The sequence below is a fragment of the Rutidosis leptorrhynchoides genome, chromosome 4 (genome assembly GCF_046630445.1).
Source record: "Rutidosis leptorrhynchoides isolate AG116_Rl617_1_P2 chromosome 4, CSIRO_AGI_Rlap_v1, whole genome shotgun sequence".
NCBI lineage: Eukaryota > Viridiplantae > Streptophyta > Magnoliopsida > Asterales > Asteraceae > Rutidosis > Rutidosis leptorrhynchoides.
In genome coordinates, this window is record NC_092336.1 from 591610879 (window position 1) to 591625814 (window position 14936).

Consider the following 14936-nt stretch of genomic DNA (forward strand, 5'->3'; position numbering starts at 1 on the left):
CTTTTTCTCGTATAATGCGAATTGCATTTTTGTAACAAACGATCTCTGCTTTCACTTCTTTCAACCAGTCCATACCGATTATCACATCAAAACTCCCTAACTCTACTGGTATCAAATCAATCTTAAATGTTTCGCTAACCAGTTTAATTTCTCGATTCCGACATATATTATCTGCTGAAATTAATTTACCATTTGCTAATTCGAGTAAAAATTTACTATCCAAAGGCGTCAATGGACAACTTAATTTAGCACAAAAATCTCTACTCATATAGCTTCTATCCGCACCCGAATCAAATAAAACGTAAGCAGATTTATTGTCAATAAGAAACATACCCGTAACAAGCTCCGGGTCTTCCTGTGCCTCTGCTGCATTAATATTGAAAACTCTTCCGCGGCCTTGTCCATTCGTGTTCTCCTGGTTCGGGCAATTTCTAATAATGTGGCCCGGTTTTCCACATTTATAACAAACTACATTGGCATAACTTGCTCCGACACTACTTGCTCCGCCATTACTCGTTCCGACACCATTTGTTCCTTTCGTTCTATTAACCCCTGGTCCGTAGACCTCACACTTCACCGCACTATGACCATTTCTTTTACACTTGTTGCAAAATTTGGTGCAGAACCCCGAGTGATACTTTTCACACCTTTGGCATAGCTGCTTCTGATTGTTGTTATTGTTGCAGTTATTATTGTTGTTGGGATGATTGTTGTAGTTGTTGTTGTTGTTGTTGTTGTTGTTGTTGGGCCGTTTGTTGTAGTTGCAATTGATGTTGCGATTGTTGGGTAATTGTTGCGATTATTGTTGTAATTGCTGTTGTTGTTGTATTGGTGATTCTTATCACCGTTTTCCTCCCACTTTCTTTTGACTTGCTTCACATTGGCCTCTTCAGCAGTCTGTTCTTTAATTATTTCTTCAATCTGGTTCACTAGTTTGTGAGCCATTCTACATGCCTGTTGTATGGAGGCGGGCTCGTGTGAACTTATATCTTCTTGGATTCTTTCCGGTAATCCTTTCACAAACGCGTCGATCTTCTCTTCCTCATCATCGAATGCTCCCGGACACAATAGGCACAATTCTGTGAATCGTCTTTCGTACGTGGTAATATCAAATCCTTGGGTTCGTAACCCTCTAAGTTCTGTCTTGAGCTTATTGACCTCGGTTCTGGGACGGTACTTCTCGTTCATCAAGTGCTTGAATGCTGACCACGGTAGTGCGTACGCATCATCTTGTCCCACTTGCTCTAGATAGGTATTCCACCATGTTAACGCAGAACCTGTGAAGGTGTGCATAGCGTACTTCACTTTGTCCTCTTCAGTACACTTACTTATGGCAAACACCGATTCGACCTTCTCGGTCCACCGTTTCAATCCGATCGGTCCTTCGGTTCCATCAAATTCCAAAGGTTTGCAGGCAGTGAATTCTTTGTAGGTGCATCCTACACGATTTCCTGTACTGCCAGATCCAAGGTTATTGTTGGTATGTAGCGCAGCCTGTACTGCAGCTATGTTTGAAGCTAGAAAAGTACGGAATTCCTCTTCATTCATATTCACGGTGTGTCGAGTAGTCGGTGCCATTTCCTTCAAAATAGTCAAATGGAACAAGTTAATCATACAGAATATTAAGAGTAGTTAATAGTATTTTGTAGCATAATATGAACTCATTTATAAAAGCTTTTTCTTCATATTAGCGTTTTATAAGTTTAAATTCGGGTAGTACCTACCCGTTAAGTTCATACTTAGTAGCTAATATACAATTCAACTACTACAATTCTATATGAAAAACTGATTGTAATAATATTTCGCGTTCAAAATTTTATACAATATTTTACAAACTTACAATACCGCTTATTTTACATAAAGCATGAAATATAGCACACAATAACTTTGATATAAGATAGTTGTGAAGATAATTCTAGCTAGTACACAAGTCGTTCAGCAAAGGCAATAAAGACACGTAATTCATACGTCCAGAAACAAGTCATGCATTCTGGTTTTACTAGGACTACTTCCCATCCTTGGTCTTGTGGAACATAACCGTTATGGCCGTTGATAAGACAGCGTGTTGTAACGTCGTCAAAGGGACGAGGGTTACGTAATGACCAACAGTCTCGTAATAACCTAAAAACCTCATTTCTTACCCCAATTACCGACTCCGTCACTTGTAGGAACGTTTTGTTTAATAGTTGTAGCCCGATGTTCTTGTTCTCACTTTGGTGAGAAGCGAACATTACTAACCCGTAAGCATAACATGCTTATTTATGTTGCATGTTAGCCGCTTTTTCTAAATCACGAAGTCCTATATTCGGATATACTGAGTCAAAATAATTTCTTAACCCGTTGCGTAAAACAGCATTTGGGTTCCCCGCAATATATGCGTCAAAGTAAACACATCGTAACTTATGGATTTCCCAATGTGATATCCCCCATCTTTCGAACGAAAGCCTTTTATAAACCAAGGCATTCTTGGAACGTTCTTCGAATGTCTTACAAACTGATCTCACCTTAAATAGTTTTGCCGAGGAATTCTGACCGACTCTAGACAAGATTTCATCAATCATGTCTCCGGGTAGGTCTCTTAAAATATTAGGTTGTCTATCCATTTTGTGTTTTTATACTGTAAAATAGACAAGAGTTAGATTCATAAAAAAAATACTTATTAATACAAGCAATTTTTACATATATCATAAAGCATAATGACACTATATTACATATATTACACCACACGAATACAACTATCTTATTTCGACTCGCTCGTTTCTTCTTGTTCGGTTTTGGTTCATTTTGCCAAGTTTCTAGGGATATATGATGTTCCCCTAATACGAGCCATCGTTGTCCACATTGGTTTAGAAAAACCTGGTGGTTTAGAGGTTCCCGGGTCATTGTTACAACTTAAGGACTTCGGGGGTTGACGATACATATAAAGTTCATCGGGGTTGGAATTAGATTTCTCTATTTTTATGCCCTTTCCCTTATTATTTTCTTTTGCCTTTTTAAATTCAGTTGGGGTAATTTCTATAACATCATCGGAATTCTCGTTGGAATCCGATTCATCGGAGAATTAGTAATCCTCCCAATATTTTGCTTCCTTGGCGGAAACACCATTGACCATAATTAACCTTGGTCGGTTGGTTGAGGATTCTCTTTTACTTAACCGTTTTATTATTTCCCCCACCGGTTCTATTTCTTCTTCCGGTTCCGATTCTTCTTCCGGTTCCGATTCTTCTTCCGGTTCCGACTCTTCTTCCGGTTCCTCTTCGGGAACTTGTGAATCAGTCCACGAATCATTCTAATTTACATTTGACTCTTCATTATTATTAGGTGAGTCAATGGGACTTGTTCTAGAGGTAGACATCTATCACATAATATCAAACACATTAAGAGATTAATATATCTCATAATATTCATATGTTAAAAATATATAGTTTCCAACAAAAATGTTAAGCAATCATTTTTAAAGAAAACACGGTCGAAGTCCAGACTCACTAATGCATCCTAACAAACTCAATAAGACACACTAATGCAAATTTTCTGGTTCTCTAAGACCAACGCTCTGATACCAACTGAAATGTCCCGTTCTTATTGATTAAAAACGTTCCATATTAATTGATTTCGTTGCGAGGTTTTGACCTCTATACGAGACGTTTTTCAAAGACTGCCTTCATTTTTAAAACAAACCATAACCTTTATTTCATAAATAAAGGTTTAAAAGCTTTACGTAGATTATCAAATAATGATAATCTAAAATTTCCTGTTTACACACGACCATTACATAATGGTTTACAATACAAATATGTTACATCGAAATCAGTTTCTTGAATGCAGTTTTTTCACAATATCATACAAACATGGACTCCAAATCTTGTCCTTATTTTAGTATGCAACAGCGGAAGCTCTTAGTATTCACCTGAGAATAAACATGCTTTAAACGTCAACAAAAATGTTGGTGAGTTATAGGTTTAACCTATATGTATCAAATCGTAACAATAGACCACAAGATTTCATATTTCAATACACATCCCATACATAGAGATAAAAATCATTCATATGGTGAACACCTGGTAACCGACATTAACAAGATGCATATATATATGAATATCCCCATCATTCTGGGACACCCTTCGGATATGATATAAATTTCGAAGTACTAAAGCATCCGGTACTTTGGATGGGGTTTGTTAGGCCCAATAGATCTATCTTTAGGATTCGCGTCAATTAGGATGTCTGTTCCCTAATTCTTAGATTACCAGACTTAATAAAAAGGGGCATATTCGATTTTGATAATTCAACCATAGAATGTAGTTTCACGTACTTGTGTCTATTTTGTAAATCATTTATAAAACCTGCATGTATTATCATCCCAAAAATATTAGATTTTAAAAGTGGGACTATAACTCACTTTCACAGATTTTTACTTCGTCGGGAAGTAAGACTTGGCCACTGGTTGATTCACGAACCTATAACAATATATACATATATATCAAAGTATGTTTAAAATATATTTACAACACTTTTAATATATTTTGATGTTTTAAGTTTATTAAGTCAGCTGTCCTCGTTAGTAACCTACAACTAGTTGTCCACAGTTAGATGTACAGAAATAAATCGATAAATATTATCTTGAATCAATCCACGACCCAGTGTATACGTATCTCAGTATTGATCACAACTCAAACTATATATATTTTGGAATCAACCTCAACCCTGTATAGTTAACTCCAACATTCACATATAGAGTGTCTATGGTTGTTCCGAAATATATATAGATGTGTCGACATGATAGGTCGAAACATTGTATACGTGTCTATGGTATCTCAAGATTACATAATATACAATACAAGTTGATTAAGTTATGGTTGGAATAGATTTGTTACCAATTTTCACGTAGCTAAAATGAGAAAAATTATCCAATCTTGTTTTACCAATAACTTCTTCATTTTAAATCCGTTTTGAGTGAATCAAATTGCTATGGTTTTATATTGAACTCTATTTTATGAATCTAAACAGAAAAAGTATAGGTTTATAGTCGGAAAAATAAGTTACAAGTCGTTTTTGTAAAGGTAGTCATTTCAGTCGAAAGAACGACGTCTAGATGACCATTTTAGAAAACATACTTCCACTTTGAGTTTAACCATAATTTTTGGATATAGTTTCATGTTCATAATAAAAATAATTTTCTCAGAATAACAACTTTTAAATCAAAGTTTATCATAGTTTTTAATTAACTAACCCAAAACAGCCCGCGGTGTTACTACGACGGCGTAAATCCGGTTTTACGGTGTTTTTCGTGTTTCCAGGTTTTAAATCATTAAGTTAGCATATCATATAGATATAGAACATGTGTGTAGTTAATTTTAAAAGTCAAGTTAGAAGGATTAACTTTTGTTTGCGAACAAGTTTAGAATTAACTAAACTATGTTCTAGTGATTATGAGTTTAAACCTTCGAATAAGATAGTTTTATATATATGAATCGATTGATGTTATGAACATCATTACTACCTCAAGTTTAGTAGGTAAACCTACTGGAAGTGACAAGAAATGATCTAGCTTCAAAGGATCTTGGATGGCTTGAAAGTTCTTGAAGTAGGATCATGACACAAAAACAAGTTCAAGTAAGATTTTTACTCGAATTAAGATAGTTTATAGTTATAGAAATTGAATCAAAGTTTGAATATGAATATTACCTTGAATAAGAAAGATAACCTACTGTATATAACAAAGGTTTCTTGATCTTAGATGATTACTTGGAATGGATTAGAAAGCTTGGAAGTAAATTAGTAAACTTGAAGGGATTTTTGAAGTGTTCTTGAAGTGTTCTTCCTATGATGATTATAGCTTGATTCTTGAAGTGATTTTTGATGAAGATGATGATTAACTACTGGAAAAATACGTTCATAATAGTGTGTGTGTGTTGAGAGAGAATTAAAAAGAGAATTGGAAGTGAAATGGAGTGAATGATGAGTGGTAATTGGTGAGTGGTGAGTGGGGTTAAAAGGAGTTCTAGTTAGTTGACTAGTTCATGGTAGAAGTTAAAATTGATTAGTCATACATGACATAATCAAGAGTGGAATCCCATGCTAGTTCCTATTGGTATATACTCATAGTAAGTACGTTTTGAAGCTGTGTATAATACGGGTAAGAATACGACTAGAATTCTTGATGAAAGAAAAGAATGGAAAAGTAACTGTAACCATTTTCGTTAAGTATGAGTGTTTTGATATATGTCTTGAAGTCTTCCTAAAGTATTTTAATACATCTAAATACACTACATGTATATACATTTTAACTGAGTCGTTAAGTCATCGTTAATCGTTATATGTAAGTGTTGTTTTGAAACCTTTAAGTTAACGATCTCAATTAATGTTGTTAACCCATTGTTTATTATATCTAATGAGATGTTAAATTATTATATTATCATGATATTATGATATATTAATATATCTTAATATGATATATATACATTTAAATGTCGTTACAACGATAATCGTTACATATATGTCTCGTTTCGAAATCCTTAAGTTAGTAGTCTTGTTTATATGTATATAACTCATTGTTAATATACTTATGGAGATACTTACTTATCATAATCTCATGTTAACCATATGTATATCCATATATATATCGTCATGTCATTTTTACAAGTTTTAACGTTCGTGAATCGCCGGTCAACTTGGGTGGTCAATTGTCTATATGAAACATATTTCAATTAATCAAGTCTTAACAAGTTTGATTGCTTAACATGTTGGAAACATTTAATCATGTAAATATCAATCTCAATTAATATATATAAACGTGGAAAAGTTCGGGTCACTACACATTACTACGAACTCAAAATGCCCGTATCGAGTCCGAATGGCCGTCTTCTCAATATCTTCCTCACGGACCCGTATTTGGTGATAACTGAACCGTAAGTCAATTTTAGAAAAATACGTCGCACTTTGGAGTTGGTCAAACAAATCGTCAATTCGAGGCAATAGATAATGATTCTTGATCGTCACCTTGTTCAACTCTCGATAATCGATGCACATCCGCATACTACCATCTTTCTTCTTTACAAACAAATCCGGAGCACCCCATGTCGAAGCACTCGGTCGGATGAAACCCTTTTCAAGCAACTCTTGGGTTTGATTCAACAACTCTTGCATTTCCGTTGGCGCTAAATGATAAGGAGTTTTAGCAATGGGGTAGCCCTCGGAACCAACTCAATGCAAAATTTCACTTGTCTTTCCACCGGAACACCCGGTAACTCATCCGGAAAAACGTCTTCGAATTCGTTCACCACCGGAATATCACCAATGGATGGTGACTCTTCATGAGTATCAACTACATGTATAAGAAAAGCCATGCCACCACTACTAAGGAAACGACGCTCCCGTGCATAAGTGAATAATGGCACAAGTCTTCTCCATTTCTCGCCATGAATAATTAAGTCTCCCCCACTTGGGGTCTTTACACGAATGAACTTTTCATGGCATGCAATATCGGCTCTATAACGATCGAGCCAATCCATACCAATGACGATATCAAACTCACCCAAAGTCATCGGGATAAGATCGATTTTAAAGGTTTCGGCACCAAACGTAACATTACAATTTCTACACACATCAACCCCTAGCACCGTCTTACCATCCGCTATTTTGACTTCTACCAGATGACTCAACTTAGCTAGCGGTTTATTAAGCTTAGGCATAAATCTTGGAGACACAAACGATAAATTAGCACCACTACCAAATAGTATCCTCGCTGGATTAGAGTTAACCATGAAAGTACTTGAGACAACTTCATTGGATTGCTTGGCTTCATCATTGGTCATCATATAGTTTCGTCCCCTAGCCGTACCCACCGCTTTCTCTAACCTCTTAACTTGATCATTCCGCAAATCGAGACATTTCGTCCTTCGGTGCCCTTCCTTTTGACAATTAAAACAAATGATTTTGTTAGAAGATGGGTTCGTACAATCACGGGCCATGTGCCCTTGTCGCCCACAATCATAACACGTGGGTCCAAAACCCTTGGAGGCACCCTTCTTCACACTACCGATGCTCTCGGTCATCCCTTTGCTCTTCTTATTAGAATGGCTAGTAGCTTCAAACTTTCTTTTGCTAAAGGCGAATTCACTCTTACTCGGAACGAGCGACTCGAAACCCTTAGCTACATCAAACAATTCATCAAATGATTTCACCGAACCCCCTACTAATCTTCTCTTGATAGTTATCATTTAAGGTTCGATAGAAGTGTTCCATCAACAATTGATCATTACCGACATCCTCCGGGCAAAATTGGGCCTTTGATAAGAAAGTGGACTTGAGAGTGTTCAAATCCATTGATCCTTGCTTCAAGGCACGCAACTCATCCTTTAGCCTTGAGAGATCGGCCGGAACTCTTCCACCTTGAACTCTTCCCATGTCAAGCTCATGCTTTGCTTTTCACCATAAAGTCGAATTTTCGCGTCCCACCACAACATGGCATCACCCCTCAACTTGCTACTTCCATACCTCGTCTTCTTATCAAGAGGGCATTCACTAGTGCGGAAATCCCCCTCCATGTCGGAGATCTAACAAGCACTCTTGAGTGGGTCTCATTCACCATCAAAGGTGGGAGGTTGAGAATTTTTAAAGTTCTTGTAGAGGAAGTTCCTCCTCCCCGCATCACCCGCATCATTTTCCACATACACACCTTGAGGTTTAGGAAACCTCTTATCAAACTCCTCTTGAATAACGGAACTCATTTGTTCCTTTATCATGTCGCTCACTTGCTCATCAACGGATTCTTGGAAGACCTTCCTAACGCTCGCGAGAAATTCTGCGTTGTGACTTTTTCAAGATGGCCTCAACTTTGGCCGTGAAGTCACTCTTTTCACTAGTACTTCCATCATCGTGACCGTTTCTCGTCTTCATGTTATAAAATGGAATAGATTAAACAACGAAACTCATGGACACAACATATATATACCACACCGCCCCATCTAGCTCAACACTCGTCGTACATCGCTTGTTTGACACGATTTGAACCCGTAACAATGGTAACTTGTCATTGTTACGCGAGCACGTCGCATTAACTCGCTAGTACAACGTCTATCTCGCTTGATGATTGCAAACACAATACAATATAATCATCACAAAGTTAGTTCACCTAAGCCTAGGCACTAACCAATCCCGGTCCGACCCGTACCCTACAAGTCCCGCATAAAACGCTTACAAATTAAAGTCTAAGTCTAGGCACCTATCTCAAGTCGCCTAAATCCCTTAGATCATGCTCTGATACCACTTGAAACAACTCAAAACCGTTTAATTAAAAACTGACAATATATATATATATATATATATATATATATATATATATATATATATATATATATATATATATATATATACAGGAGCGGCGCACCAAACCCAGGTGCGTCGCTTTTGAAGACCCAAGAGCGGCGCTTCTAATGAAAAAGCGTCGCTCCTTTCCACTAGTCAAAAAGACTTCAAAACATTGTCTAAAAGCGGTGCTTTCACCCCTAGAACATTAAGCAGATTATAAGGATCTGTTGTGGGTGTACTTGGTTACAAACGAACAAAACTTTTTGACTCTCTCTTAGTTCGTTCTACACACTATGAACTACAACATTGAAATACTCAGCGGGCACTTATAGAACCATACAAATGAAATTGCGTACAAAGAATCCACCAAGACCTAATCATAAAACATACCATAACCCACTACAAGAAAACTGTTATCTTAGGACCCCCCCAAAAGGGTCGTAAAAAACCTATTCTTAGGACCTTTGGCTTCATAGGACCCTCAAACCATTGGACGTATAGGTGGGCGTTGTATTAATAAAAAAGGGTCCTAATGTTTATAGGACCGGTTTCATGAGTCCTATTAACAGCATAAAAAGTGTCCTTATAGAAGACCATCTTAGGACCCTTTATAATATAATCTGACGCATAAATTTGTGTTGTTAGAACCTATTAGGACTCTAAAAAGTGTACTAATATAATTTAGTACCACAAAAAAGGTCCTAATATAAGTAGATGTTAATTAAGTATCACAAAAAAGGGTCCTAATATAATTTAGTACCACAAAAAGGGTCCTAATATAATTTAGTACCACAAAATAGGGTCCTAATATAATTTAGTACCACAAAAAAGGTCCTAATAAAACTAGATGTTAATTAAGTACCAAAGAAAAGGGTCCTAATTCAATTTAGTACCACAAAAAGGGTCCTAAGTTAACTAAATGTTAATTAAGTACCACAAAAAAGAGTCCTAATTATAAGTAGATGTTAATTTTGTACCACAAAAAAGGGTCCTGAGATATGTATATGTTAGTACCAAAAAAGGGTCCTAACAAGTAATAGGAGTTCCGAATATCCGGTTCGGATATTCGGGTCGATTTCGCGTTTTGGGCCAGGATATGGTAATTGGGCCTTTCTAGCCCAGTTCAGATAATTGGGCCTTTTGGATCTGCTTCAGCTATCTGGGCCTGTCACCACGTTTAAGCTTACTGGGCCTTTTGTGCCCGGTAATGCTATTTGGGCCTTACAGGCCTGATTCAGCCATTTTGGGCCTTTCGGGCCTGCTTCAGCTATTTGGTCCTTTTGGTCCTGGTTCGGATCCAGTTTTCTTTTGCTGCATCAATTTATTATTCATTACAATTACAAAACAAATATTAATATTGTTGCAATCCAAAAAATATTACAGATTACAGATTATAATATTGTTTCAACACCACAAATGCAAGAACATGTCTAGGTAACATCAACATATTACAGATCATTGTCTCAAACACACAAACTCATAAAACAATTAATATTCATGTTCAAACATTATAATCAAACCGGCCAGCATTACAAAACACACAAACTCTTCAATCCGCCATCAACCTATCTTGATCAGTCATCAAAATCTGCCACCTACAATTAAACCATCCACGTATAAGCATAAAAGTGCACGTTATAAAAATGAATTCATAATTTTAGTACAAAATTAACAAAGACATACCTCAATCAACGCAGTAGGCCAAGCAGTAGACGTACCAATGACGTCATGAATGTATCTCATATGCTCATATGGCCTAAACAAAACTTCATTTCTTTCGATGGCCACTTGAAGCTCTACCTCACACCAACCAGCTCCAAGTTCTGTCTGCAAAACAACCGTAGGTGGATCCATGCTTACCAACTTTCCTCTTGCTACCTTGTTGTTTGTAATGCTTTTTACATACACTTCATCTCTCACCTAAAATTTATTTTCAAAAAAAAAAAAAAAAACATTTATGAAGGCTAAAAGGGTAGAAAAACAGTAAGGTAAGTTATTAAATTGAAACATACCTTTAAACGTTTAACAACCGAACCATTATCCTGATGACCCGAACCTTCATTCTCAACACCAGAACCATTATTCTTCCGAGCAAACTGGGCTTTTAACCTTGAATTTTCATTCTCAAGTTCTGCCTTATCAGACTTGAGTTGAGCATTCTCCTTACGAACGGCTGATCGACTAGGTACTATGCCCCACAAGTCTTTAGCACGAACGCCAAGTCCATACGTTTGGGCTGAACCAGAATTATTGTGCCCCATTACCTGGGAAAAAACATCGTCTGGTCCAGGTGTATCAGTTTCACCGTCCACAACTTTGTCCGTAAGTTCTTTCATTTGTTTCTGCATAAAACAAATTAATATTTAAACAGGCATATAAATATATGTCATGCAACATATTTCGGTATGACAGAAATGATTCTACTCTGGTATTCGATATATGCAATGCCCAATCAAAGTATAGCCCAATCACACCCAGATATTCGATATATATCCAATGCTTAACGTATTAATGCTAGACTAGGATTTTGGGATTTCGACATTAATACATAATGAAAAGCAAGTGGTGACTATCAATTAAAGACTCTATTAATATTCACCTCAAATAAATTGGCTAGAAGATTATCAAGTGGTTTATGGTGATTAACATATAAATATACAACTAATTAACTTAAAAGATAAAATAACCCAACTGAAGCGCATGAACATATCACAAAGGTAAAAGTCACTAAAAGTCTACTTCAAATGCAATATAAACCTCATAGGTGGTTTATGGTGATTAACATATAAATATACATCTATTGATATCATATGTAGGATATATTTGATCCACTTTTGATTCTTTCATACATCATAATAGTGTTTGTAAAATTACTTACGAGTACAGTTGCAGCTTCACCATCAGCACTTCCATTTGTAAAACATTTCTTAAACATATCGACCCGAGTAGGTTCTCTTCCGAAACTCGTATGTAATGAGTAAAAACGAGCTAACTATTAACAATGTATATTCAAAAGCTATACTATATTAATAATTTCCCCATGATGTTACCTTCAGTTCTTCACAATTCTTGCAAAACTTTTTTTCCCGGTCAATTGCGTCAACTTCTTGTTAGCCCTATTGGCTTTATTTTTGTCGGTCATCGCCTAAAAAAGAAAATATATTAAATATTCTAATATGAAAATAATATAATATAAAAAAAGTTACCCCAAGTGTAAGATTATTTCATACCTTCACCCTTTCTCTACTCCAATATTCAAGAAGTCTTCTCCAATATCTTTTGGTTAGTTCTTCAGCTGGTGAATTCAATTGAACCTCCATTGATAAAGATGGATCAAAGTAGGCTTCCTTTATTCTCGCCCTCCAATTTTTCATTTTTCGACCATATGACTGGAGTATCCAAGAATCAGCAGTTTGTGGAATATCAAACTTTGTCTACAAATTATAAAAAGAGAAAACATATCACATAAGAAGTAAAAAGGCTTATTATCACACAGATTTTAAAATACATACCCTTAAGAAGTTGAGCAGTTTTTTTTTTTTTTTTTTTTTTTTTTTTTTTTTTTTTTTTTTGTCTTTTAACTTGATTCCACGGTCTATAAACTGGACAATATTGGTAGCTCCGCGTTAAGTTACCAAGAAAATGGGTGAGTTTACTACTGTTTTTGCAAATCGGCTGTCCATGTTCATTAACAGAAATTGAAATTCGAACAGATGCCTTCTGTTTCCAGTTTTTTCGCATAAGTGCTGGTCCTCGAACTCTTTCGCCTTTATCTACAAAATATGAGCACTTGATTTACAATTGATATACTACTAAACAATCAACAATATAAATCAAATAAACAAAATAAATTAGAAAAACAAAAAATAACCTGATTCATCTACTAGTTGGGTGGTTTGCTGATCAACATTCATCACAGGTTGAGTACTCGCATTTACTTCTTTACTCGCATAATAAAAAGGATACTGAAAGTTAGAATACATTCTTTAACATAATAAAAAGACTCAAGCAATATATAACAAATAAACCTTCTAGTTGTTGGGTGGTTTCTCATTGGTGGTCTTCAAAATCATCATAATATTCATTTCCATATACGTCACCATCGTAAATATCATTGTTGGCTTCATACTCAGGCCCGGGCTCCGTATCCGTTTCTTCATCTCTAAGACTTCTAGCTTCTTCATGTATAACTTTTTTGTGTCTAGACACCAACTTTCCCTCTAAATTTTGATCTTCAGGATTGTCTGTGTTAAGTAATGTAATCAATACATGTATTATTAAATATTGTGAATGAATTATCAGTACATGAAGAGAGGCCATATATAGCCAAATACCCTAGCTAAGTATAATGGGCTAAGCCCAACAAGCATAATAAATAGGCTGAAGATTGCCTAAACCCAATAGAAACATACAATAAAAAACAAGCCCGATACAACAAAAACAAATAATACACCCCAGATCAAGGTTTAATGTGAAATCTATCACCAAACACATCTAAATTCCATACATCCGCAACCCTGCTAATACCTTCATAAATAATACATGATATGTGTACAGAGTAATGAAATAATTAATATGAACTCACCATGACTGACTCTTATTCCATTTGGAGCTTTACTTTTTTTAACCCTCGGCCTCGTATCACTTGTTTGGCCCTTGGATTTTGCGTATAACCCTTTAGAGTTATCAGGAGTAACATAAACTCGCTTTTCTCATTGTATTGGGAGCAAGGAACTATTTGCTTTTGGTTTTCTTGGTGGTTTGAGTCACAGTAGCCTCAACCTATTTACCGGATCTAAGCTGACAAGAGTTTTTGTTTCCTTCCATTGACATAATCTAAAAGAATGTAACGAACAGTACGTACTCAACAATTATATGAATAACATGTAATCATTTAACATAAAATACTTGTATATTTATAAACCTTTTAGCTACATAAAAATAAAAATTAATAAAGCAAGCATAATACGCATTTTGGATGGTCCATAATCCACACATAATACGGAGTTGCATCTTTTCATTGTCTTATGCTCAAAAAGATTTAAGATTGCTTGGAAGTTAATTCAAGTTTATGGCTATTTTTATTTAAAATGCTTGTTATTGGAAGTTAATTCTACAGAGTAGTTGACTATTTTAAATGCAAAATTAATCAAAACATGGCCGAATTTGTTAAAGACAACATTCTTATTAGAAAACTTCTTATATGAAGAATATCTATTCATTTAACGCAACAGAGTTATAAACAATTTTATATATGGAGTAGTTAGCAACAATGTTATAAACAATCTAAAAGAATCGTTAATAACAGACAAGATAGATACCTATACTGTGTTCTTTGGTGAAAAAAGAGATAGCATGAGTTTCTTTGGTCAAAAAAGAGATAAGTGTGTTGTTCAGAAACCTTTTAGCTACCCCAATTTGATTTGGCGCCTTCAATTTTTGGAGGTGATCTTTACACACTAGCATTTGATCGATCCACACCAAATTAATCCAAACTTCCTATTTTACCCTTAAACTACTATTTAGTCAATATACTATTTATAAGGGTAAAATAGGTAATTTATATTGTTTTGGTGTGGATGGATCAAAACTAGTGTGGCAGGATCAACCCCGAATATTTTGAATTT

At 35.6% G+C, this 14936-nt stretch overlaps 1 protein-coding gene across 1 annotated transcript; it reads right to left on the reverse strand.

Moving 5' to 3' along the window:
• Positions 1–10883: 10883 nt before the first annotated feature.
• Positions 10884–14136, reverse strand: LOC139842914 (uncharacterized). Its single transcript, XM_071833011.1, has 11 exons — positions 14100–14136; positions 13895–13984; positions 13405–13553; positions 13181–13274; positions 12892–13082; positions 12540–12743; positions 12374–12454; positions 12188–12301; positions 11322–11651; positions 10993–11229; positions 10884–10904 (listed from the first exon to the last, which is right to left on the reverse strand). The coding sequence occupies exons 1-11, from the start codon at positions 14134–14136 to the stop codon at positions 10884–10886; spliced, it is 1548 nt and encodes a 515-aa protein (XP_071689112.1).
• Between the last annotated feature and the right edge of the window lie 800 nt (positions 14137–14936).